Raw genomic sequence first — 27,348 nt, forward strand, 5'->3', positions numbered from 1 at the left:
GATCCAGGTTCAAAACCCTCATACACCCTATGAAATGAATGTAAAGGAAAAGTACCTGCTGTTGGCCACATTGGAGAGCCACATGGAATAATGTCTATGCCCAACTCAATGTGGGGGAAATGTCCGTCTAATAAACAATGTAATTTGAACATATTGAGGGATCTTTATTTTCTATTTAAAGGACCAGTTCAGTCAATTTCAATATGCTGTTGTATTGCTCACGCTACCCTTGACTTGTCAGTACCCGGTGATGCCCCATTTTTCAGATCAGCCCTTTCCGAGATATGAGCTATTCGAATGGGGGCAGCGTTTGTTTACATTTAAACATTTTAGCACACAGGCTACTCCAAATATTTTCCCAAAAGGCACTGCTGTTTGCTAGTTGTCTGCTGATGTTGTATAACCTTTCGGATGTTTTTGGGAATAAATAAAAAGGGTTTTTTGAACTTTAAACAAAGCACTGCCACCATTACAACGACCAGGATCTCGGAAAAGGCTGAAGAAGAAAAAAAATCTCAGGTACTGACTAGTCCAGGGTAGTGTGAGCATTACAACTGCATGTTGAAATTGACTGAACTGGTCCAACTTCATGGGATAACTTGTAGTAGTTAACCTCGCATAGTATGAATCAGTTCCCTGGATATGGGATGTGCAAGATCAGGCTCATTCACGCTTTGGCTCCTGACTGTCTTCAGGGTTGCTGACAGCCTCGGTTAGGCCTGGAACAAAACCATTTGAAAGGCCCCCAAACCACTCAATATATACAATGTAATGGGGACCCAATTCACCCCAACTGATCCCTTTGTTCCCCTTTAAAGTCAAGTCAAGTAACTTGTTTTGCAGCAGTAGTACACACATATAGACCCACACACTTCCACAACGCATTATAAAACTCATAAAAGATCAAAAGAATTGACAAAAATTGAAATATATACATTTTTGGGTTAGGGGGTTCACAGTGTAAAGAATTTAAAAAAAGATTAAAAAAAGATTCTTTTAAAAGATTTTAAGAAATTAGTTGTCAGCTTCCCTCTCTTACGCAACTGCCCTTAGGTGTTAAGTTGCGTCACTCACCTGCATTCTCTTCACTGATGAATGAGAAACAAAAAGAAGGAAAAACAGTATCTGATTCTTGCGAAAAAGGGATTGTCGTGTCAAATGTCAAATATTTCTTATCTCACTTGGAGACAGTGACTGGGCGTGCCGTGCCAAGAAACCACAACAGTACTGGGCATCAGGTCAACAGAAAGAATTTAACAGGACAATGTGAAAACATTAAAACATCATCCATGTACAGTACAATAGTAGTATGAGACGAGAGAGATGCCACATAACTCGATAAGAACAGAGGGTGCCTGCCTGTGTGTGTACTCATTTTTTTCAGAAATGTAAAAAATGTCAGGAATTTCTGAAATGATTAACATATGAACGCTTGGTGTACTGTATTAGCCTGAAGCCAAAGTAAAGACAAAGCATCAAATCGAGAAATTGCACAAGGTTCACAGCAAAATAAATCAAGTGCATTCTAACTGTATTGCTTCTTATTATTTGGCAGTTACTCTACCCCGGGTCGCCACTTACAAGTGAACTTATGAAGTAGGCCTGTATTGGAGTGTCAAGTTAATACAGCGGCTTAGTCTGTGAGATACAGTAACTGATACTGAATAACTGCGCACACACTTCAATATCAGAGTATACAACAACCAATGCAACCACGCAGCAAAAGAAAGGAATGCCATCCACAACTGCTGATATATAGGAGAGGATATAATCATAGGCTACTATGCAGCTCACAAAATTAGTGGTGTGGATTGGCACTGCCCTCACGATCCGATTCGATCATGATTCGGGAGGTAGCGATTCGATTCTATGCGATTCAATCCGATCCGATCCGATTCTACAATGCGTTGCAATGCATTACATTTCTACTGAAAGCAAAGCAAATGTTTCATCAGTCACGATGAGGCGATAAAAGTAGTCAGATACCGAGCAACAATTTATTGGCTGTTTTCTGTATCAGTCTGGATAAGTCTGTATCAGTCTTGCAATGCTTTGAAGTAATTTTATTTAATTTAACATTCATTTGCCCCCGAAATATCCACGGAAGTAATTGAAACTTAAAAAAATTGCCGGATCGATTCTGGATCGTCCATGACCCCCATTGGAATGCATCGCCGAATCGATTATTGTCGACACCTCTACACGTATACTTCTTAGTCTGTGTCAGCTGAACATCGTTCACACCTTGGGTTTCCATCTTTGGGGACCTGCATCGAATACAGACAGAATAATGACGATACTGTATGTGAGAAAGTGAAAAGGTATTCCAATACCCACTGAACGCTCGTGTTGTCCGATCTAGTAGAATTGATGTGGTGAAAGGACGTGTCAAAAAAATCAATCAGCATTGGGGTGTGCAAAAATGGCTAATCCCTGTGGCTGAGCTGCATTGGTGAAACATGAACGGTTCATTGTTTTAAAAATTCTAACTGGTGAAAGGTTTCATACAGTATAGATTTTCTTTGACAGAGGTGAAGGACTTGTTACCCTTGAAAAAAGGATCCTTTTTTGCGACCACCCTTTAGAAGAATGTAGATGTCCATACATCCTCTCACTAACCACTAATCTGAGTTTGAGTGGTGTGAACTGCTGGTGTCAACACTCGAACATCTCTATGTATTAAAACAGGTCTGGCAGGCCTCTGCTGTGGCTCAAACGGCTGGGGAGGACCTGGATTCGGTTCCGGTGTCGTGCCAAAAAGCGAGTCCCTGCCAGAACACGACTGCCCTCATTGAAACCAATGGAAACCAATGACCAATTTTTCAGATATTTTTTTTTACCCATTTTTGCAGACAAATCCGACACAATTTAAGATGGAAAGCCTATCAATAAAGCATCTACATTCCTTCTGGAAGTACTACAAAGAGCTGGTTACAATTTCAGTATTATTTCCATAAAAGAATCGAAGAATTGTCATAACAAATGTTACGGTTTCATTCAAATAGCTCATATTAAGTGGAGGACGAGTAATGTTTCATAAGCATATGTTAAGTTCATTAATTATGTAATTCATTCTGCAAAAATTAGTAGGCCTATAATTTTCTCTCAAAAAATGTAATTGATTTCCATTGAGGTTTCAATGAGGGCAGTCGTGTTCTGGCAGGGTCTCGCTTTTTGGCACGACACCGGCCCAGGGTTGTTGGCCAGTTCTCCCCCATCTCTCCCACTCAATTCCTGTCCTCTTTGTTACGCTATCCTGATAAAGGCGGAAAAGCACAACCCTACCGCCTGCACCCACCACCCCCGCCAAAAAAAGCAAGGTCTGTAGCAACACTTGTGTTGCTGTGAACAGCATCTTGAGTTTGCACAAAACATTTGATTCACGTTCAAGATCTAATTAAAGTTAAAATCTAAATAAAGTGAGGATAAAGCCACACTGACTTCAGCCATGTTATTTGCCACGGTGTTGAGTTGCAAATCGACATTCCATGTGCTTAGTAATTTCCATTTAGCATCATTTCCTCTCTAAAACAGGGTTTTTTCCACCACCAAGCTATTTATATCAGGGATATGACGACGCTCATTAGGATGGTGACTATCCCCTGCACAAAGTGACCAATGAGCGACATAAATCACAAAAAAGCAGACATTTACAATCTATACGTGTACTGTATGCATGTCAAATGCATGGCACACCTTCTTTTCCACAGCATACAGTACTATACAGTGAAGCCTAGCCCAGACGTGAACTTTTGCCCTACTCCACACATTTTTTTTATTGGCTTCCTGTGCACTGGTGTTGTTTAATCAACCCTTTACAATTCGCATGAGACTGATCTCACGAGGTGTTAAAGAGGGAGGATATCAGACCAGTGTCAGACCAAAATGCGCCAGTCTGGCCAGTGGAAGGAATCCTTTTAAGCCCTTTCTTCATGCTTGTCAGACTCATCTGTGGCACTGCTTTACTGAAGCATGACAAGACAGACAAGACAAGACAACAGTGGCATATTGCCACGGTTACGTCACAACCAGTTCTAAGACAGTCATCTGAAGTCAACATTCATCAGGACTCTCTCTCTCTTTCTCTCTGCCTTTCTCTGGACAGGTCTTAACTCAACTTTCAGTTTTACTCAGGGGGAGTGATTAAACATGGGAAGGTTGTGGGAGTGAGTGTGTGTGTGCGTGTGTGTGCGTGTGCGTGTGTGTGGGTGGGTGGGTGTGTGCGTGCATGTGGTGTGTGTGTATACGTGCGTGTGTGTGTGTGTGTGAGAGAGAGAGAGAGAGAGAGAGAGAGAGAGAGAGAGAGAGAGAGAGAGAGAGAGAGAGAGAGAGTACAGTATGTGTGTGGAGGGGTGGAGGGTTGAAGTGACGTGAGGAGGGGCTAGTTTGGCAGGCTTGTTATAAGACACAACTACACAAGTCTTCCTGCCTGTCCCGTCTGCCGTGCTTGCCTTGCTCCGGCCCAGGGGAGAAGAAGTAACTTTTTATTTATTTCAAGAAGTTATCTGGAAGCAGACAGCCCTTCTTCTTCTCAACATCAGCTGGCCCTGTGGGCTAACAGGTATGTCACCTGCTATATAATAACCATACATTCACCTTCCCATCTCAAAATTCTTGCATTGTACAGAGCTATGTTACTATAAGGGAATGAATGAGTATATAGTATGTTTTAAACTAGTTTTATAGTACTGTCAGCTTGTTCAGTTGTTCTGTGTCAACATGAAAAGCCACAAGACATGCAGAATTGTAGATTGTTAAGAGACATGCACCTGACCTGTGTCATGTGAAGGTTGGTAGACACACACAAGGTAAAAAAAACCAAGTTATAGCGCAGTTCAGTGCTCCCTTTACAATCAACAATGTATTGTGCAAGGTCCGAGGTGTGCCTGTGCCATAAAAGCCTATCAGCAGCCCTATCGAAGGTAGGTAGGCGAGCACACAAAGCACATCTGTGTGTGTGCAGTCATTCATTCCACCACTCTCTCTCTCTCTCTGCACTTAGCCAGGGGAGTGTGATTCTCTCCCTGTTGGTCTCTCATTCGCTGTGTCTGAAGTGCTTGATCCAAGCCATGTGTGCAAAACAGGAAAAGTGTCTCTGTGTGTGTGTGTGGGTGGGTCGGGTGTGTGTGTATACATGCAGTGCAGGGGCGCCCACTGCAGTAGCAGAAAAGTCAGCCGGGACTTTCTCACCCCTCACCCCACCCCCCGGCTTGGTGCCGGATGCCGGGAATATTGTGTCGCTCAGAGCTCCCTTTAACCCGACCTCCCTGCACACTCAGCTATGCGAGGTTATGACCACTCACTATCTATGAGCAAAGGAGCATGGCAAGGCAGAGAGCATGCTCTCGTCTGCCAAAATACACACAGGCATGCACTGGCAGAACAGAGCAGAGATATTGCAAAACGGAATGTTTTTTTCTGTTTTTGGGTGACTTTTATGGTCTCTGAGGCAAGCTGTTCCTGAAGTTACTATTCTATTCCTGATGTTACAGAAAGGTGCGTGGAATTCAATGTCAGTTTGGCATACCGATGTGCAGAGATGTGTTGTAGTTGTTGAAGATGTCTGCAGGAGTGTGTTAAAGTGACCGTTTTTATTGAGCAGAGTAATTATAGCCTTTACAGTGTACTTTAGGTTGCCACTGGAGGAGGCAAAGCACACAAGGGGTGGATTCCAATATGTAGACTCCAGCCTCAGCCTGTGCTTGTGGCCTCGCGTTTTGCTGACACCCCGCCTCCGTGGAGAAAACAATTCAGTTTCCCGACTGTCAGCCTATAGCCACAGCAATTTTTGGGGGACTATTCTTCATTCACCATCCCGTTTGCAAATGAGAAAATGACATTAAGAATTGAGCTTTTGCATGATATTGAAATACAATGCTGTTGTCACTGATGTCATCACGAGGAGGCAAGTGAGCAAGGGAGGACGGGAGTCTGCATATTGGAATCCACCCATTATCTTGTTTATACAAATGATGTCACTCATGTAGGGCACCGTTCAAACCCTTCTAGGATTCTGGCGCCAGTCCAGCGCTATCTATCTTCAGCTTACACTCCTGTACTGAAAGACATCATTCAACAGTACGTATGTATTGTGTCACGGTGTAGGCTACGTGTTGAGAGAGATTTGAAAATGCGTAAGCGGTTTGTTTTAAAAGGCTTTAAGGTGGCCACAGAGGAAGTGCTGGTGTTTGGAGGTTTTATTGAAAATACTGTAAATTTGCTGACGGATAAAAGAAACGTTCATTTTCCAAACCCTGAGCTTTTGCAAAGACCATGGAAAGGCTGAGTAATTGAGCAAGAATAGCAGTGGAAAATGTGCTTTCTGCCAATTTAATGGCATAGTCTTTCATTTGTCCAAGTGGTGCAAAACGCACTCCTGAATGTTTTCTTGTGCGATAATAAACACTTGTAGTATAGGTCTACTATACTATACTATACTATACTATACTATACTATACTATACTATACTATACTATACTTGTACTATACACAGTAACCTGTAGCTTAGCTTTCATATCCAGCATTGTAATCTGATGCATATCCATATCAATTTGCTGTGCATCAGAGATTGCCACGTCTTCTGTCAACATGTAGCCTACTGTATAAACTAAGTATCTAATGCAAACAGCATGATGTGTAATGCAAACTACCTGCCGTTTGTGACTTTCAAACTTGACTCAAACTTATCAACTTATTTATACTTATTAATTTACATGTATTTTATAATCAACATTACAATAAACTAAATGTCACCATTAACAGTTAGGTGGGGGGGTACAACTGAGCGTCAAATGATGATGAGGGTGAGACTGGGTCCACACTGTGTGGCTCTCTGGGTGTCTCCCGTGACTTTGCCTAATAGAAACTGAGCTTTTGATTTATGTGATGTATGAAGGTATGAATTAAGAAGTATGCAAGAAACTGCAAAAGAGAGACCTCAACTGATGGATGTGGGAGCTTCCCCAAGCCTCAGTGTCTATTTTCACGTTGCTAGGCAACGCACAGTGGAGGGGCGTTGTTAGGTATGAGGAGACGCAGATACACTGGGTCACGGTGTCAATCAAGTTTAGCCTACTTAAAAAACAAAAAAAACAAAAGACGAGTTTCATGCTAAGGTATCGTATAAATAATTCTTCTTGAAGGGCACTGATGAGAAAGTAATTATAGTGCAGTGAACCCATATAACCGTGGAATACATTGATCTCATTACAAAGATATGGCATACAGCCATAGTCAACTACAGTAATTATACACTGACATTAGACTATTATCTCCTTGATATCTCAATGTTATGGCACCACAAATAGCTAGGCCAGAGGTGGGTAAACTCAGGGCGACTGGGGGGCAACATGTGGCTCACTGAGACATTTCATATGGCCCGCAGGGCCTGATGTGACTCTCGCACCCAAGTGGTATTCTCACCCGACATTCTTAAAATGACCACCCACGAAAGGAGTCTTGTGGCTTTGAGATTAATCAATTACTGGCCCTGCCATGGCCAACCGGTAGGGCACTTGCCTGCCATGCGGCTGACCCGGGTTCGATTCCCGGCCCGGGTCCTTTGCCGACCCCTCCCTGTGATGGAGTGACCATCACTAGGGTTGTGGGTGTGTTCTGACTAACATGCCAACGAGCCTGGCTCTTTGGTGTAGCGGTCAGAGCCCCAGTTTACTACTCCAGAAGGTCTGGGTTCGAGTCCCAGCTGGGCAACTCTACTCCCCTTCGCTACACTCCCCCTCTCTCTCCCAATTCGCCTCCTGTCACACTGTCCTATCAAATAAAGTCGAAAAACACAAAAAATATCTTTAAAAATGAAAGAGATTAGTCAATTACTTGTACATAAGCTACTACTGTAATCAACTAAATACATTTCATTGCACTGTGCAAAGGTAAAGTTATGTCAAGATACAATATTTCTTACAGTATGATTAACACCATCAAGTTGGCTGTGGCATCCGTCTTTTCAGTCTTTCACTTTTCTTAACCCAGTGCAGCTCTTGGGGCAAAATAATTGTCCACCCCTGCTCTCTGCGACTGCATTTAAATACTCTGCCTATGGCACCACACTATGTTGTGCTGGAACTTTGAGATAATGAGGTTGAAATACGTCAAGCTCGTTCGTCCTGTTTCATGCGAACCTCTCACTGATAAGTGTGGAGATAAACTCAGGGACGAATTATCACTCCAAGGGCCCCGGGGCCAGACAACAAGAAAGCCCCCCCTCCATGGGTGTTGCTCACTTACAAAAACATTTGGGGTTTTAGAGCAGATGCTGGAGATCTTGTGTTGTTGGGGATTTGTCCACTGAGAAAAATTGAAAATACAGTTGTTAAAAGTGTGATTTTGACTCAACATGAGAATGGAAATATATGCTTGGGCTTCAGGGCCCCCTATGATTCTTGGGCCCTGTATGCTCGTGCAGTAATGCGTCATTGGATAAATTGGGTGGTGACAAAAGAGGATTCCACATGTACAGAAGCATGACCAATATTACTACAGTGAAGGCGTGGACAATAAACCTACCTCTTAAAGGACCCTGAGTTCAGTTCAATTTCAATATGCTGCTGTTGTATTGCTCACGCTACCCTTGACTTGTCAGTGCCCAGTGATGCCACATTTTTCAGCTAAGCCCTTTCCGAGATATGAGCTATTCTAATGGGGGCAGCGTTTGTTTACATTAAAAAAAAAAAAAAAAAAACATAGGCCTACTCCAAATATTTTCCCAAAAGGTACCACTGTTTGCTAGTTGTCTGCTGATGTTGTATAACCTTTCAGATGTTTTTGGGAATAAATACAAATGTTTTCTTGAAATGTAAAAAAAGCGCTGCCCCCATTACAATGACCAAGATTTTGGAAAAGGCTGAAAAAGAATGTAAAAAACTCAGGTACTGACAAGTCCAGGGTAGTGTGAGCATTACAACTGCATACAGTGTTGAAATTATCTGAACTGGTTCTTTTTTTAAAATCTGAATTCGTTCATTTTCAGCTGTGGTAAATCCTTTTTGCAGATCTACTCGTTATAAAGTTTCTGACACCAAAATGGCAATGGCAGTCTTAACCTGTTACTATGTCATAGCAATGTTGTTATTATTATGTAGGTTTAAAAAAAATAAAAAAAATACAGTATATTTGTTTTGGTGCTTTTTAGACATTACTTAGGGGGAATCCCATTACACCCCTTAGCCCTACGCCGATCCCCTTTGCCTCCGTTTTGCGCGTCCACGTGTAGGGGTAGTGGCATCCTGATTCACGTTAAGACAGATGGGTAGGGGTAGGGAAAAGGGCTTTCCACCCCTCTGCGCGGAGATTTTCCAACACCAGACTCCGCAACGGAGGGCTACGACAGGTTTCCCTGAATGCATTGCGAATTCATTTAAAAATTGGCGGCAAACAGCGGCACCCACAACAGCACACAATAGTAATTCAGTATTTTCACCGCAATTGACGGTTTAAAGTGGTAATAATTAGGCCTATTCCATTGCACTAAGTTTAACATTGTCCTAATGTGTGATGGCCTTTTTCTCCCTGAAACGCACATGAAAACAATCGCTATTAACGTCAATCTAATGCATGGAATTAGTGACAGCTGTCAGTGACATTCCATGACTGTTGAAGGGGTATCCCAATTCGTAGCGGTTGCGTTTCAAGCCCTACACCTTACAGCGTCATTGGGAAACACGAGGGGCATGGGGAAGGTGCAGGGGTAGGGGTAGAGATTAGTAATGGGAAAGGCCCTTAGAATAGGACAGTGAAGATGGAGACAGGAAATAAGGGGAGAGAGAGAGAGAGAGAGAGAGAGAGAGAGAGAGAGAGAGAGAGAGAGAGAGAGAGAGAGAGAGAGAGAGAGAGAGGTGGGACAGGGCCGATGGGTCCATCTGCACTATGCTTGTGTGTAGCTTTTATACCGTGCGTTGTCTATTCAGTGTTCATGCTGCAGTGACCCTATGTACAATATTAGGCATTATGAACGGTTTCTAACAACCTTGTGCTCGAATATGTTTTGAAACCCTTTGCTTCTAAGCATAATGCATCATGGTGGCAGATCTGTTCATTACGTTTGACAGAGTCAAACTGACATTTCCAGTTGAAGATGGTTGCATGTTTAATACGATCTTACAACTGCCAAATCACACATTCCAGAACCAGCAGCCTTAATTTCATAGCTATTCGAGGCCTAGCTCGGAGGGATGTTAAGATGAGAACAATCAGGACAGCTTATTCTACCGATCATGAAACATTCTGGCAAACCAGTTCAGGTATGAACTGAGGTCAGTCATTCCTACACCTGTCCCCAAACAAAACAAAAAATCTGGTTGGGTCAGGAATCAGGATTGTGTTGATATGTCAGACCCAGAGGCAGCTAGCTTTTTGTGTTAGACCCTGTTATTTCCATTCCAATGCTTGCATGACAATGGAAGAACAGCTTGTCTGTGGACGTTGGAGAGGTCCATTCATTTGAGAGGGGTATTCTCGTGGTTCCGGCTCTTCTGGTTGCTGAAATTACCCATAATGACGAGCTACATGTGGCCCTCACTGCATATATTATTATTCTTTCCATTAGCCGGCTTCTAAACTGATACTCTGTGTTAAACACAGAAGTATTGACTAATTGATTATTATTTCCCTCCACTGATGCCCCAAAACAAGCTTAGGCAATCAATACATGGCTTTGTATGTTCTTGTGTAGACCACTGGCCACATTTACTGTAACTCATAAACCGCTCCTCATCCCGCCAGGAAAATATTTATGAGCTTCACAAAACATGCATATGGAGAAATGCGTTCCCTTGGAGGACTATCTAGCATTTCTAACAGGAAACACCTCCCGCCCACCAGCACTGAAACACTAGGTCCAAGGTTGGGAAGAATGCCATACATCTATATGACATAATTAGTGCACAGCCTCTCCCCCTCCCTCTCATGGGCCGTCCTTGGGCAGCTCCTGAGCATGCACTGAATTACAGTGGCTTTAAATGGATAAGCATGAAATACTAGGGCTGCCGGGCAATAAATATGGTTCCTTGTTTGAGTTGAAACTGGCTGGGGTTTATATTCTATCTTTTATTACGTTATATAACAACAGACTGCTCTAAAAAAATAAATCCTCATAAAAACATGATAATGTGGGGAAAGTTGACAACCTGCCCCAAACAGCAACACACTCTCTCACACTCTCTCTCTCTCTCTCTCTCTCTCACACACACTCTCTCTCGCTCTCACACACACACACACACACGCACACGCACACGCACACGCACACACACACACACACACACACACACACACACACGCACACGCACACGCACACGCACACACAAACACACACATTCTTACGCACACACTTTCTAAGAAGAGAAAAAACTCTGGTACTTGACACGTGTACTTGAGGACCCCTTGCTGTTGCACATCCGACCCTCCACAAAGATCAGGAGGATCAGATATCCCCTGTGTAATTAAGGAACCAACAAAGTAATTATAAAACTGTTGCTGCTTTCAAAGTGTTCATGCTGCACCCCGAACAGGCATAGTTTGCATGCCAGACAGCTGCCCACCGACTGCTTATCATAAAACAAATTGACAGAGCACACAAAAATACTAAGACCTGTTTGCATGACATACAGGATGAATCCTAGTATGCTAATGAGTACAGTGGAAATGATATTGATTTTGTACTGTATCCCAGGTGAGAAACCCATACACTTAAAGTGTACTTTTTTTGACCGTACTTAGTACAAAGTGTACTATTTTCGGCGATTTAAAGTGCGCTTCATGGCACTATTAGTGCGCTGAAGCACTACTAAAGCAGTACTTCAGCACACTTGCAGCACACTGAGGATGCTAAATTGGCACCGCTTTTGGACAACTTTAAGTGCACTACAAGTATACTTTTGAAAGTATGCTCCAAACACGCTTTTCATGCATTCGTATGGCATTAATAGTGTGCTTGAGTACACTTCTATAACATTTTATTGTTACTAGAAGTACAATAAAAGTATATTAACTTCATGCTTCTTTGGACTACATTGGAACATTTTAAGTCTGTAAAAAGTATATCATATTAAGTATTGTAAATATATAACAGGTATGCTTGAAGTATATTTACAGTACACTCCCAAGTACAACGAATAATATAAATGTAATACGACAATCCATGCTGGTTCTCAGAGCTTGTACATTACACACAGCCACATGTCACAGTGGTGATACAGTATGCATGCCTAGCACGACTGACATTTACAATCATTGCATTGTTACAGAGATTTCAGATACACATTTCACTTTCTTTCATTCTTATTCCACCTTCCTACAGTTGATCATTTGAATTGATCACTGATGGTGACCCTTGATTCTTTGTTTGAACAACTAGTTCCAACTTACCTCTCACCGTGATTTCATGGGAAGTGTGAGCCTATATATACCAGAACATATACGTGACCATCATAATGATGGTGGGAACATGGCCATTTTTTGTGTACCACTTTAAAATTTAAAAACTCCTACAATAAACGCAGAATATAACAATGAGTAATATTTTCATGCAAACCAAAGATATTCCTTAGAGGTAAATGGATTTTTGTTTGAGAAATTTAGCTCCAAGAAGTGCATTGCATGATGGTACATGGATGATGGTGCATGATGGGTAACTGAACTTTGTGTAAGCACACTTTGAATATATTTGGGTGAAGTACAATCATGGTGCACTTAGAAAAAGTGTACTTGCAATATGTTAAAGTGATTTACTTTAAAGCGCACTATAGAAAATCACACTTCGAAGACATTTGGGTGAAGTGTAATCATATTGCACTTTAAAAAAGTACAATTGCAATATGTTGTTAAAAAATACACTTTTAGTAAGTTCACTATTAGAACACTATTAGTATATTCCTCTAAATACACTTTAGCCAAACATCTTCGAAGTACACTTGAAGTATGGTTCGCTAAGTGTACTTTCTTTGAGAGCAACTTAATTACATCTAATTTTAAGTACACTTTAAATAAGCATATTGTAAACATACTTTTTCTTAGCACAAAAAGCACGAGTGCACTTTTAACATGCTAAGTACACTTCAGTCATGCTTTTATTGTACTAAATTGAACCACTTTTTCACCTGGGATTGCATGAATACTAACTGTTGTATCAGAGCTGTACGAAATAATATAAGAAATAAGAAAATAAGAAACTATATATTTTTAAACAGCTCTTTTTTGGTTGCTAAGATTAATTTGTGCCAACTCTGCAACACAACATGACACAATAATTGTGCAATGAACATTCTTCCGCTGTCTCACACAGATGTCCTTGATGGTGTATTAGATGGGAGTGAAATGGGCCAAGTGTTTTTAGTCAACATTAGGGAGGACACAGGGTTTCATAACTTGATATCAGTAGAGGGATTCTGCTGTGGGGTGTTTGTTTTTGTAGGTGTGGCGGGTGTGTTTTAGATATAGTCCAAACAGGATTACATTTTAACCCATGAACTAAAACATGCATATTTGCTTCATCTGTTAAAATACGGCCACTGTTGTACAGAAGATTCATTCACTGCTAGTAAGATGGCAATGACCAAGTCGTAATACATTACTAAAGGCTCCGTGTAAGGTCATGGCAGTGCGATACTATAGCAGTAATGTCTTTTCAATGACTACTGGGTCAAAGACGTGCAAAATGGCATTGTCATTCAGTGTAACGGATACCTTCTGCTGACTGTAACAGTAAAAAAAAAACACGATTTTAAAATTGTTTCAAGTGAATGGATGACAGCGAAGGCTTTCATGAATTCACTGGAAAAGAATAAAATAATGAGTCATGTTCTTTACAGTTACAGTCAGCAGAAGGTATCCGTTACACTGAATGACAATGCCATTTTGCACGTCTTTGACCCTACTTCACTGTTAAAGTGGCAGAAGGGTACAGATTATGAGGCGACAAAGATGTCCATGTTCAGCATGCTTCATAAGATTTATTAAACTATGCAAGAGGACATTTTGGCATTGTTGTGATTTCCTGTTAGTGGTTTACAGTGAGGCAATAGCTGTTCAAGTAAATTTACATACGGGTTGTGTACATGGCTATTCCGAGTATACCCTTTCACTGCTGCTTTGCTTTTAGTAACAACAATGTCAACCAAAGGCCATTTTTATTTTAAGCTCATATGACCACTGTATTTTAAGCTTGTGCTCGTGTTTAGCATGATACTGCATGAGCACAATATTTCTAGCAACTATGTCAGTGAATGATCATATCAAGTCATATTATGGAATAATTAAAAAAAGATGATCCAACCATTAGTTGATAATAACATCAGAATATCATAGTTGTATTATAAAATCATGTTACTGTATGCTCTTCGTTTAATAGTTTACTTATTTTGTATTCATCTATAATTAAAAGGATATTTTAGTAGTAAGATGTATTGGCCTTATAAAACTAATGTTAATATCATATTATTATTGGTAGTTTAGGTGCCTTTGGATTGATTTCTGTGTAAATAAAACGTTCACACATTGCTTTCATTTGAAGAGCTTGCAAGCTGCCATTGCATTCAAGTCTCAATGCTTTCTTAGTAAAAGTGACACCATGTGTTTGTTATTTATGGAGTCTACGGGCAGTGACATCTTCACTGCTGCATTTTGATAGGGCTTATTTAGTCACATTGATGTAGTTGACATAAAGGTCAAGCATATTCCTCTTACGCCTTCAGTTTATAGAGGCCAGAGTTTCAACAGTTTTAAACTATGGAATGAAAACACACACCATTACAGCCTTAGTATAATCAATTTCACAACAGTAGTTTTTGCAGATGCTTAAAAACAGAAAAGTCAACAAGTTAATTCAGATTTCTTTCCATTTCACAGGCAGCAAGATGGCGTCCAGCTCCACGGATACATCAAATGGCCAATCAAGTAGTGCTGTGGCTGGTGTGTTCCTTGAAAAGACCAAAGAAACACTTACCATTTATGAAGCAATGAAGAAACGCCTCCTGAAGCGAGATATATGTCTAGCCCTCTTGCAAGCTCAAGCTGCCACAATTGGCATAGTTGACGTCAAAAATAACAAGACGTTTTCAGTGCAGGAAGCTGTGCACAAAGGCATAATTGGCCCGGAGTTCAAAGAGAAACTCCTTGTCGCTGAAAAAGCCCTTAGAGGTTACGCAGATCCATACAACAATGAACCCCTCTCGGTCTTTCAAGCCATTCAGAAGGATGTTCTTCCAGGCGATGTCGGGGTGAGACTTCTTGAAGCTCAAGCAGTTACAGTAGGAATATATGACCCTATTCTGAAGACCCATATTTCAGAGCAGTCTGCTAGCGAGAGGGGTCACTATGACCAGGTTCTTCTGAACAATCAAACAGAGGTACTGAAAGTGTTTAGGGACCCAGTCTCTCAAGAAGAAGTCACCTACAAACAACTGCTTGAGAAGTGCAAGGTAGACCCTGAAACTGGCCTGTGCCTTCTACCCGTCTGCATTACTTTCAAAGGCTTGCGAAGAGCAGTGTGTTCGGGAGAGCTCCTGGCATCAAAAATCATTGATGAGGAGACATTTGACAACCTCCAAAAAGGCAAAACTACTGCCAACGATGTGATGCTCATGGAGGGTGTGAAAGAGTACCTGGATGGAAAAGGAAGCATTGCTGGCGTGGCCCTGACATCTTCTGGCGATCGAATGAGCATCTACCAAGCTATGAAAAAAGGCATCATCATGCCTGGAACGGCACTAGTTCTTTTGGAGGCACAAGCTGCAACCGGTTTCTTGATTGATCCTGTGAAAAACGTTAAGTACAATGTGGATGATGCTGTCCGAGAGAAGATTGTTGGCCCAGAGTTTCATTCCAAACTCCTTTCCGCTGAAAGGGCAGTGACTGGCTATAAAGACCCGTACACTGGTGACACAATATCTTTATTCCAGGCCCTTTCAAAGGAGCTGATAATAAAAGACCATGGAATCAGGCTGCTTGAAGCTCAGATTGCAACAGGAGGTATAATAGATCCAATCAACAGCCATAGACTGCCAGTGGACGTTGCGTACAAGAGGGGCCTATTTGATGAGGAAATGAATGCCATTCTGGAGGACCCCAGTGATGACACAAAGGGTTTCTTTGACCCAAACACAAAAGACAACCTGACCTACATGCAGTTGATGGAACGTAGTGTCATTGACCCAGCCACTGGACTTTCCCTTTTGCCAATCCAGAAAGGTGAATCGGGTGTCTTAAATTCCACATTCATACAGTACGATGTCAAACTGACTTTTAAGAAAGTCATGGTGACGAGCAACTATGGCAGATACATGGGAATAAAGACCTCACTCTGGGAACTACTGATGTCAGAGTACCTGACTGAGAAGCAACGGACAGATATCATTCAGCAGTACTGTGAGCGGAAACTCACAATCGAGGTGATCATCATAAGGGTGCAAGAGATAATTGAACATTCAGTGAAGTCAACAAATCTCACATTTGAGGGAATTAGAGAAACCGTCACAGCAGAGCAACTGGTGGAGGCTGACATTATTCCTGAAAATGTTCTACAGGAATTAAGCAAAGGCAAAACAACTGTCACCGAAATCACTGAGCAGGAGGCAATAAAAACGTACTTACAAGGAAAATCCAGCATCGCAGGGATTTTGCTTCCAAACTCACAGATAATGTCCATATATCAAGCTCAGCGAAAGGGGAAACTGAGACCGGGAACAAGTCTCATTCTGCTTGAAGCTCAGGCAGCAACAGGTTTTGTCATTGACCCCGTTTTGAACACCAAGCTCTCAGTGAACGATGCAGTGGCAGCGAACGTAGTTGGGCGAGAGTTTCGTGCAAAGCTACTCTCTGCAGAAAGAGCAGTGACAGGCTACAAAGATCCAAGCACTGGTAACACCATCTCTTTGTTTCAGGCCATGGTTAAAGACTACATCCTTAAGGATCACGGTATCCGTCTGCTTGAGGCCCAGATTGCCACAGGTGGGATCATCGACCCCATAAATAGCCATCGTATCCCAGTACATGTTGCCTATCAGCGGGGCTACTTCAACGTTGAGATGAATGAAATCCTCAATGATCCAACAGATGACACAAAGGGATTCTTTGACCCAAACACCCAGGAGAATCTGACCTACCTGCAACTCATGGAGCGATGTGTTGTTGATCCAAATACAGGCCTCTGTCTCTTGCCTCTGAAAGGGAAGGATCACACAGTGAAAATACACGAACAGACAAGACAGAGACTGAAGGCTAGTTCTGTACTTGTGAAGTATGGAAGATTCAAAGACAAACAGGTCACAATTTGGGAACTTCTTAACTCTGAATACTTGTCTGAAGAGAAAAGGCAGGATCTGCTCAAACAGTTCACACGGAGCCAGATAACAATAGAAAGAATGACCACAGTGATTCTGGAAATTATCGAAACTGTAGAAGTGAAGAATGAGTACACATTTAGTGGACTGAGAAGCAATATCTGTATGAAAGACTTGGAAGAACTGGGAATAGTCACAGCAGGAACATGTGCATGGTTACAGAGCAGGTCCTGTGATGAGATAGCCAATGATACCAACGTTGCCAAATATTTGAGAGGGACAGGCTCAATTGCAGGATTAATTCTGAAGCCATCTGGACAGAAAGTGAGCATCTATGATGCCATGAAAAAAGGCATTTTGATGCCAGGAACAGCATTGTGCCTTCTGGAAGCTCAAGCCGCCACAGGATACATTATTGATCCCATGAAAAATGAACACCTGACAGTGGAACAAGCAATACAACAGAATCTGATTGGACCACAGGTGTATGACAAACTCCTATCAGCAGAGAGGGCTGTTACTGGGTATGTGGATCCCTGTAGTGGGAGTAAAATTTCCCTTTTTCAAGCAATGCAGAAAGAGTTGATTGTGAAAGAGCATGGCATTCGTCTCCTTGAGGCTCAAATAGCCACAGGTGGCATAATCGATCCCCTACACTGTGTACATATACCACTTGAGGTGGCATACAGAAAAGGTTATTTTGATGCTGACATGAATGATATCCTTACCGACCCCACTGATGACACCAAAGGATTTTTTGACCCTAACACAAAGAAAAACATGACATATCTGGAGCTGATGCAGCAATGCATAAAAGACCCAGAAACAGGGCTCCTTCTTTTGCCACTGCAGACTGATGGAAAAATTGAAGAGAAAAAAATAAAATCAGTGGAAAAAGTCAAAATTGAGCTTGAGAGACACCTAGTTAGCATCACTGTTGGTCAATATACAGGGAAAATTGTTTCAGTGTGGGAGTTGCTTCACTCTGCATACTTCCAAGACTGGGAAAGACAAGAGCTACTTGAAAAGTATGGATTGTCCGTGCTGACCATTGAGCAGATTGTTGAACGTGTCCAATCAACGATAACAAAATGCGAACAGGGAAAAGGAACTGTGGAGATGCTTACAGATGCACAAACTGAGGACATCTTGAAGCAGTATCTCATGCAACTCAGATCTGGAAAATTTGCAGGAAAGCAAGTGGCAGTGTGGGAGGTTCTGCACTCAGAGTACATTTCTGCTGAAAAAAGGGATCAAATAATCCTTGACTTCAAAGAAAGAAAAATGACGATTGAAGAAATTGTCACGTTTGTGACTGCAATTGTGGAAGAAGCAACATCCAAGAGACACACGTTCAAAGGCTTAAGAAGACAAGTTTCTGCAAGTGAACTATTTGAGTCAAAAATTATCTCAAAGGAAGTGTTAGGCAAGATAATTGAGGGCAAAATCACAGATAAAGACATGACTGAAATGGATTCAGTGCAAAAGTACCTCACGGCAACCAACAGCATTGCTGGAGTAAGAGTTGAGTCTAAAAAAACAACCATGAGTATCTATGAGGCAAAATCCAAAGGCCTGTTGACACCTGGGACGTCTCTTGTACTACTAGAGGCTCAGGCTGCCACTGGGTTTGTCATTGATCCAGTAAACAACAAGAAGTTGTCAGTGGAGGAAGCTGTGGCAGCAGGTGTGGTGGGGTCAGAGTGGAAAAGCAAACTACTTTCAGCAGAGAGGGCTGTCACTGGATACACTGACCCTTACACTGAAAAAACAATTTCCCTATTTCAGGCTCTGAAGAAAGACCTGATAGTGAAGGATCATGGCATCCGGCTGTTGGAAGCCCAAATTGCAACAGGGGGCATCATTGACCCCGTGTATAGCCATCGAGTACCAGTTGAAGTGGCGTACCAGAGAGGCTACTTTGATGAGGAAATGAACCAGATCCTCTTGGATCCAGACGATGACACCAAGGGCTTCTTTGACCCAAATACTCAGGACAACCTCACATATTTGCAACTTATCGAACGATGTGTGGTAGACCCAGATACAGGACTACACTTGCTTCAGATTGTAAAAAAAGGAGAATTTTACTTCTTTATTGACGAGTGCACTAAAACCCTGTTTAAGTCCACAATGACAAAACGAGCAAAAGGTACATTCAAAGGTAAGGAGGTCTCCCTATGGGAACTTCTTTATTCCAAGTACATCACTGAGGAGAAACGACGAGAACTTGTTCAACAATACAGATCTGGAGACATCACAATTGACTACTTCATGGAGCTAGTACTGACAATCATTCAAAAGACAGAATCTTCTACCACAACAGTTGAACAAACACAAGCAAAATCAACATCACAAGTTAAAACAACCACAACAACAATAGTTGAAACAACATTCCATGGAATTAGAAAGGATGTGACAGCTGATGAGCTACTTGAGTCCAAGGTCATTGACAAGAAAATTCATGATGATCTCCTCAAAGGCAAAGTCACAGTAGATCATGTGAGTGAAATGGACTCTGTGCGAAGGTATCTACAAGGCACCAACTGCATTGCTGGGGTCTATGTGCAATCCACTAAACAAACACTTAGCATCTATGAAGCCAAAGCCAAAGGCCTTCTGACTCCAGGAACATCTCTGGTCCTTCTTGAGGCGCAAGCTGCCACTGGGTTTGTCATTGACCCAGTGAACAACAGGAAGTTGTCAGTGGAAGAAGCTGTGGAAGCACGAGTGGTCAGTCCTGAACTCAAGGGCAAACTTCTGTCAGCAGAGAGGGCTGTCACTGGATACACTGACCCATACACTGGCAAAACAATTTCCCTTTTCCAAGCCCTGAAGAAAGATCTCATTGTAAAAGATCATGGTATTCGACTGCTGGAAGCCCAAATCGCTACAGGGGGCATAATCGATCCAGTGTACAGCCACCGTGTGCCAGTTGAAGTGGCGTACCAGAGAGGCTACTTTGATGAGGAAATGAACCAGATTCTCTTGGATCCAGACGATGACACCAAGGGTTTCTTCGATCCAAATACTCAAGAGAACCTCACCTATCTGCAGCTGGTTGAGAGGTGTGTGAAGGATCCTGACACAGGGCTTAGCCTGCTTGTTATTGTGAAGAAAGGAGAATTCTACTTCTTCGTCGATGAATCCACAAAGATCATTCTCAAGTCCACCACCACAACTAAAGCAGGAGGCAAGTACAGTGGCCAAACTGTTTCACTCTGGGAGCTCCTTTACTCTCAGTACATAACTGAGGAGAAGCGGAGAGATCTTGTTCAGCAGTACAAATCTGGAACAATCACCATTGAGAAATTCATGGAATCTGTGCTATGCATCATTCAAAAGAAAACATCCAGCATCAAAAAATCTGAAGTAACCAAAGAAAGCACCAAGTCCCAAAACACAAAGACGACAACCATCACCACGACAACAATTGAAGAAACATTCCATGGAATCAGGAAGGATGTGACAGCACAAGAGCTGCTGGAATCCAAAGTCATTGACCAGAACACTTACGACAACTTGAGTGCGGGAAAAGTGACAGTGGACCACGTCAGCCAAATAGACTCTGTGCAGAAGTACCTGCAAGGGACCAACAGCATTGCTGGCGTGTATGTTCAATCCACTAAACAAACACTGAGCATCTATGAAGCCAAAGCCAAAGGCCTTCTGACTCCAGGAACATCTCTGGTCCTCCTTGAGGCTCAGGCTGCCACTGGGTTTGTCATTGACCCAGTGAACAACAGGAAGTTGTCAGTGGAAGAAGCTGTGGCAGCAGGTGTGGTAGGAGCAGAATGGAAAAGCAAACTACTGTCAGCAGAGAGGGGTGTCACTGGATACACTGACCCATACACTGGAAATTTGATTTCCCTCTTCCAAGCACTGAAGAAAGATCTCATTGTAAAAGACCATGGCATTCGACTGCTGGAAGCCCAAATCGCTACAGGGGGCATCATCGATCCAGTGTACAGCCATCGAGTGCCAGTTGAGGTGGCGTACCAGAGAGGCTACTTTGATGAGGAAATGAACCAGATTCTCTTGGATCCAGACGATGACACCAAGGGTTTCTTTGATCCAAATACTCAGGAGAATCTCACCTATCTGCAGTTGGTTGAGAGGTGTGTGAAGGATCCTGACACAGGACTCAGCCTGCTAGTTATTGTGAAGAAAGGAGAATTCTACTTCTTCGTTGATGAATCCACAAAGACCATTCTCAAGTCCACCACCACAACTAAAGCAGGAGGCAAGTACAGTGGCCAAACTGTGTCTCTCTGGGAGCTCCTTTACTCTCAGTACATAACTGAGGAGAAACGGAGAGATCTTGTTCAGCAGTACAAATCTGGTACAATCACCATTGAGAAATTCATGGAATCTGTGCTATGCATCATTCAAAAGAAAACATCCACCATCACAAAATCTGAAGTAACCAAAGAAAGCACCAAGTCCCAAAACACAAAGACGACAACCATCACCACGACGACAATTGAAAAAACATTCCATGGAATCAGGAAGGATGTAACAGCACAAGAGCTGCTGGAATCCAAAGTCATTGACCAGAACACTTACGACAACTTGAGTGCAGGAAAAGTGACAGTGGACCATGTCAGCCAAATAGACTCTGTGCAGAAGTACCTGCAAGGGACCAACAGCATTGCTGGAGTTTATGTTCAATCCACTAAACAAACGCTGAGCATCTATGAAGCCAAAGCTAAAGCCCTTCTGACTCCAGGAACATCTCTGGTCCTCCTTGAGGCTCAGGCTGCCACTGGGTTTGTCATTGACCCAGTGAACAACAGGAAGTTGTCAGTGGAAGAAGCTGTGGCAGCAGGTGTGGTAGGAGCCGAATGGAAAAGCAAACTTCTATCAGCAGAGAGGGGTGTCACTGGATACACTGACCCATACACTGGAAATTTGATTTCCCTCTTCCAAGCCCTGAAGAAAGATCTCATTGTAAAAGACCATGGCATTCGACTGCTGGAAGCCCAAATCGCTACAGGGGGCATCATCGATCCAGTGTACAGCCATCGAGTGCCAGTTGAGGTGGCGTACCAGAGAGGCTACTTTGATGAGGAAATGAACCAGATTCTCTTGGATCCAGACGATGACACCAAGGGTTTCTTCGATCCAAATACTCAGGAGAATCTCACCTATCTGCAGCTGGTTGAGAGGTGTGTGAAGGATCCTGACACAGGGCTTAGCCTGCTAGTTATTGTGAAGAAAGGAGAATTCTATTTCTTCGTTGATGAATCCACAAAGACAATCCTCAAGTCCACCACCACAACTAAAGCAGGAGGAAAATACAGTGGCCAAACTGTTTCACTCTGGGAGCTCCTTTACTCTCAGTACATAACTGAGGAGAAACGGAGAGATCTTGTTCAGCAGTACAAATCTGGTACAATCACCATTGAGAAATTCATGGAATCTGTGCTATGCATCATTCAAAAGAAAACATCCACCATCACAAAATCTGAAGTAACCAAAGAAAGCACCAAGTCCCAAAACACAAAGACGACAACCATCACCACGACGACAATTGAAAAAACATTCCATGGAATCAGGAAGGATGTGACAGCACAAGAGCTGCTGGAATCCAAAGTCATTGACCAGCACACTTACGAAAACTTGAGTGCAGGAAAAGTGACAGTGGACCATGTCAGCCAAATAGACTCTGTGCAGAAGTACCTGCAAGGGACCAACAGCATTGCTGGAGTTTATGTTCAATCCACTAAACAAACGCTGAGCATCTATGAAGCCAAAGCTAAAGGCCTTCTGACTCCAGGAACATCTCTGGTCCTTCTTGAGGCTCAGGCTGCCACCGGGTTTGTCATTGACCCAGTGAACAACAGGAAGTTGTCAGTGGAAGAAGCTGTGGCAGCAGGTGTGGTGGGAGCAGAATGGAAAAGCAAACTTCTATCAGCAGAGAGGGGTGTCACTGGATACACTGACCCATACACTGGAAATTTGATTTCCCTCTTCCAAGCCCTGAAGAAAGATCTCATTGTAAAAGACCATGGCATTCGACTGCTGGAAGCCCAAATCGCCACTGGCGGAATCATTGATCCGGTGTACAGCCATCGAGTGCCAGTGGAAGTGGCATACCAGAGAGGCTACTTTGATGAGGAAATGAACCAGATTCTCTTGGATCCAGACGATGACACCAAGGGTTTCTTCGATCCAAATACTCAGGAGAATCTCACCTATCTGCAGCTGGTTGAGAGGTGTGTGAAGGATCCTGACACAGGACTTAGCCTGCTAGTTATTGTGAAGAAAGGAGAATTCTACTTCTTCGTTGATGAATCCACAAAGATCATTCTCAAGTCCACCACCACATCTAAAGCAGGAGGCAAGTACAGTGGACAGACTGTGTCTCTCTGGGAGCTCCTTTACTCTCAGTACATAACTGAGGAGAAACGGAGAGATCTTGTTCAGCAGTACAAATCTGGAACAATCACCATTGAGAAATTCATGGAATCTGTGCTATGCATCATTCAAAAGAAAACATCCACCATCACCAAATCTGAAGTAACCAAAGAAAGCACCAACTCCGAAAACACAAAGACGACAACCATCACCACAACAACAATTGAAAAAACATTCCATGGAATCAGGAAGGATGTGACAGCACAAGAGCTGCTGGAATCCAAAGTCATTGACCAGAATACTTACGACAACTTGAGTGCAGGAAAAGTGACAGTGGACCACGTCAGCCAAATAGACTCTGTGAGCAGGTACCTTCATGGCACTAACAGCATTGCTGGAGTTTATGTTCAATCCACTAAACAAACGCTGAGCATCTATGAAGCCAAAGCTAAAGGCCTTCTCACTCCAGGAACATCTCTGGTCCTCCTTGAGGCCCAGGCTGCCACTGGGTTTGTCATTGACCCAGTGAACAACAGGAAGTTGTCAGTGGAAGAAGGTGTGGCAGCAGGCGTGGTAGGAGCAGAATGGAAAAGCAAACTTCTATCAGCAGAGAGGGGTGTCACTGGATACACTGACCCATACACTGGGAATTTGATTTCTCTCTTCCAAGCCCTGAAGAAAGATCTCATTGTAAAAGACCATGGCATTCGACTGCTGGAAGCCCAAATTGCTACTGGAGGAATCATCGATCCAGTGTACAGCCATCGAGTGCCAGTTGAGGTGGCGTACCAGAGAGGCTACTTTGATGAGGAAATGAACCAGATTCTCTTGGATCCAGACGATGACACCAAGGGCTTCTTCGATCCAAACACTCAGGAGAATCTCACCTATCTGCAGTTGGTTGAGAGGTGTGTGAAGGATCCTGACACAGGACTCAGCCTTCTAGTTATTGTGAAGAAAGGAGAATTCTACTTCTTCGTTGATGAATCCACAAAGACCATTCTCAAGTCCACCACCACAACTAAAGCAGGAGGCAAGTACAGTGGACAGACTGTGTCTCTCTGGGAGCTTCTTTACTCTCAGTACATAACTGAGGAGAAACGGAGAGATCTTGTTCAGCAGTACAAATCTGGAACAATCACCATAGAGAAATTCATGGAATCTATGCTATGCATCATTCAAAAGAAAACATCCACCACCACAAAGTCTGAAGTAATCAAAGAAAGCACCAAGTCCCTAAACACAAAGACAACAACTATCACCATGACGACAACTGAAACAACATTCCATGGAATTAGGAAGGACGTGACCGCTCAAGAGCTGCTCGAGTCCAAAGTCATTGACCAGAACACTTATGATGACCTCAGTGCTGGAAAAGTGACAGTGGATCATGTCAGTCAAATAGATTCTGTGAGCAGGTACCTTCATGGCACCAACAGCATTGCAGGAGTTTATGTTCAATCCACTAAACAAACACTGAGCATCTATGAAGCCAAAGCCAAAGGCCTTCTGACTCCAGGAACATCTCTGGTCCTCCTTGAGGCGCAAGCTGCCACTGGGTTTGTCATTGACCCAGTGAACAACAGGAAGTTGTCAGTGGAAGAAGCTGTGGCGGCAGGTGTGGTGGGGGCAGAATGGAAAAGCAAACTTCTGTCAGCAGAGAGGGGTGTCACTGGATACACTGACCCATACACTGGAAATTTGATTTCCCTCTTCCAAGCACTGAAGAAAGATCTCATTGTAAAAGACCATGGCATTCGACTACTGGAGGCCCAAATTGCAACAGGGGGCATAATTGACCCTGTGTACAGCCATCGAGTGCCAGTTGAAGTGGCATACCAGAGAGGCTACTTTGATGAGGAAATAAACCAGATTCTCTTGGATCCAGACGATGACACTAAGGGCTTCTTTGATCCAAATACTCAGGAGAATCTCACCTATCTGCAGTTGGTTGAGAGGTGTGTGAAGGATCCTGACACAGGACTCAGCCTGCTAGTTATTGTGAAGAAAGGAGAATTCTACTTCTTCGTTGATGAATCCACAAAGACCATTCTCAAGTCCACCACCACAACTAAAGCAGGAGGCAAGTACAGTGGACAGACTGTGTCTCTCTGGGAGCTTCTTTACTCTCAGTACATAACTGAGGAGAAACGGAGAGATCTTGTTCAGCAGTACAAATCGGGAACAATCACAATTGAAATCTTCTTGGAATATGTACTGACCATCATTCAAAAGAAAACATCCACCAGCACAACAACCATCATCACGACAACAACTGAAACAACATTCCATGGAATTAGGAAGGACGTGACTGCTCAAGAGCTGCTCGAGTCCAAAGTCATTGACCAGAACACTTATGATGACCTCAGTGCTGGAAAAGTGACAGTGGATCATGTCAGTCAAATAGACTCTGTGAGCAGGTACCTTCATGGCACCAACAGCATTGCAGGAGTTTATGTTCAATCCACTAAACAAACAATGAGCATCTATGAAGCCAAAGCTAAAGGCCTTCTGACTCCAGGAACATCTCTGGTCCTCCTTGAGGCGCAAGCTGCCACTGGGTTTGTCATTGACCCAGTGAACAACAGGAAGTTGTCAGTGGAAGAAGCTGTGGCGGCAGGTGTGGTAGGAGCAGAATGGAAAAGCAAACTTCTATCAGCAGAGAGGGGTGTCACTGGATACACTGACCCATACACTGGAAATTTGATTTCCCTCTTCCAAGCCCTGAAGAAAGATCTCATTGTAAAAGACCATGGCATTCGACTACTAGAGGCCCAAATTGCAACAGGGGGCATCATTGACCCAGTGTACAGCCATCGAGTGCCAGTTGAAGTGGCGTACCAGAGAGGCTACTTTGATGAGGAAATGAACCAGATTCTCTTGGATCCAGACGATGACACCAAGGGTTTCTTTGATCCAAATACTCAGGAGAATCTCACCTATCTGCAGCTGGTTGACAGATGTGTGAAGGATGCTACGACAGGTCTGAGCTTATTAAGTCTCAATAAGTAACTGTTTCATAGAAATGATTCATCACATTCTTTTTTTTTAAACTGTAGTTATAACTACAGTCTCAAAAGATGTCAATGCCCTGTACATGTAATAATTTTTCCTCTTGGCTTTTAGCCTAAGCTTTTTCTATACGTAGGAGGCCCTGTCATAGATGAGAAAATACTTTTTTAATGTCTGTGTAAGATGTTGATGGTAAGAAGGTAATGGTAAACCATAACAAAGTAAAAAAAAATAGATGTGCAAACAAATAAAGTGTTTGTTTAACATTTCTTCTCTTTTTCAATGCTGTTTCTAATAAACTGCCAATGTATCAGCATAAGTAACAGTGCAACTCAAGAAGTTTGAAATATATTGATCTAGACTGATTGTTTACAAGTTTTCCATGTCAATGTGTTTATGTCTATTTCATAAAACTCAGAATGAAAGGCTGTTGACTTAATGATATAAAATAAATGTATGAAGAAATGATACCGGTATGTCTGAGTGTCATTAAGAGCAAGTCTCTTTTCAACGAGCAAACACTGACTTACAGAAACACAAAACATTTTGTTTATTTTCTAAAAACCAAGCAACTCATTTTTAATGTGTTTTAATAGGTTTTAAGTATAAGGTGATAGATACAAATCCAAGATTTGGTACTACTTCCAATAAATTATTACCACTCTAAAAGGTTTAAATCATGTGCATT

At 42.6% G+C, this 27,348-nt stretch overlaps 2 protein-coding genes across 3 annotated transcripts in view; one reads left to right on the plus strand and one right to left on the minus strand.

The window, feature by feature from the left end:
- Nucleotides 1-2,168: 2,168 nt before the first annotated feature.
- fbxl6 (F-box and leucine-rich repeat protein 6) overlaps nucleotides 2,169-27,348 on the minus strand; it is a 36,188-nt gene continuing 11,008 nt past the window's right edge. Inside the window, exon 10 of the mRNA XM_063185927.1 lies at nucleotides 2,169-2,267. The gene's annotated coding sequence lies outside the window, so the exon portion shown is untranslated. The remainder of the gene's footprint in view (nucleotides 2,268-27,348) is intronic.
- On the plus strand, nucleotides 4,348-27,128 carry eppk1 (epiplakin 1). Of its 2 annotated transcripts, none has more exons than XM_063185916.1 (2): nucleotides 4,348-4,561; nucleotides 14,857-27,128. In XM_063185916.1, exon 2 carries the CDS (start codon nucleotides 14,865-14,867, stop codon nucleotides 26,658-26,660), a length of 11,796 nt encoding a protein of 3,931 aa, XP_063041986.1. In that variant the 5' UTR covers nucleotides 4,348-4,561; nucleotides 14,857-14,864; the 3' UTR covers nucleotides 26,661-27,128. The 2 variants fall into 2 exon arrangements, with proteins under 2 accessions (XP_063041986.1, XP_063041985.1); XM_063185915.1 differs by lacking the exon at nucleotides 4,348-4,561 and adding an exon at nucleotides 4,601-5,496.

Source organism: Engraulis encrasicolus, chromosome 20, assembly GCF_034702125.1.
Source record: "Engraulis encrasicolus isolate BLACKSEA-1 chromosome 20, IST_EnEncr_1.0, whole genome shotgun sequence".
NCBI lineage: Eukaryota > Metazoa > Chordata > Actinopteri > Clupeiformes > Engraulidae > Engraulis > Engraulis encrasicolus.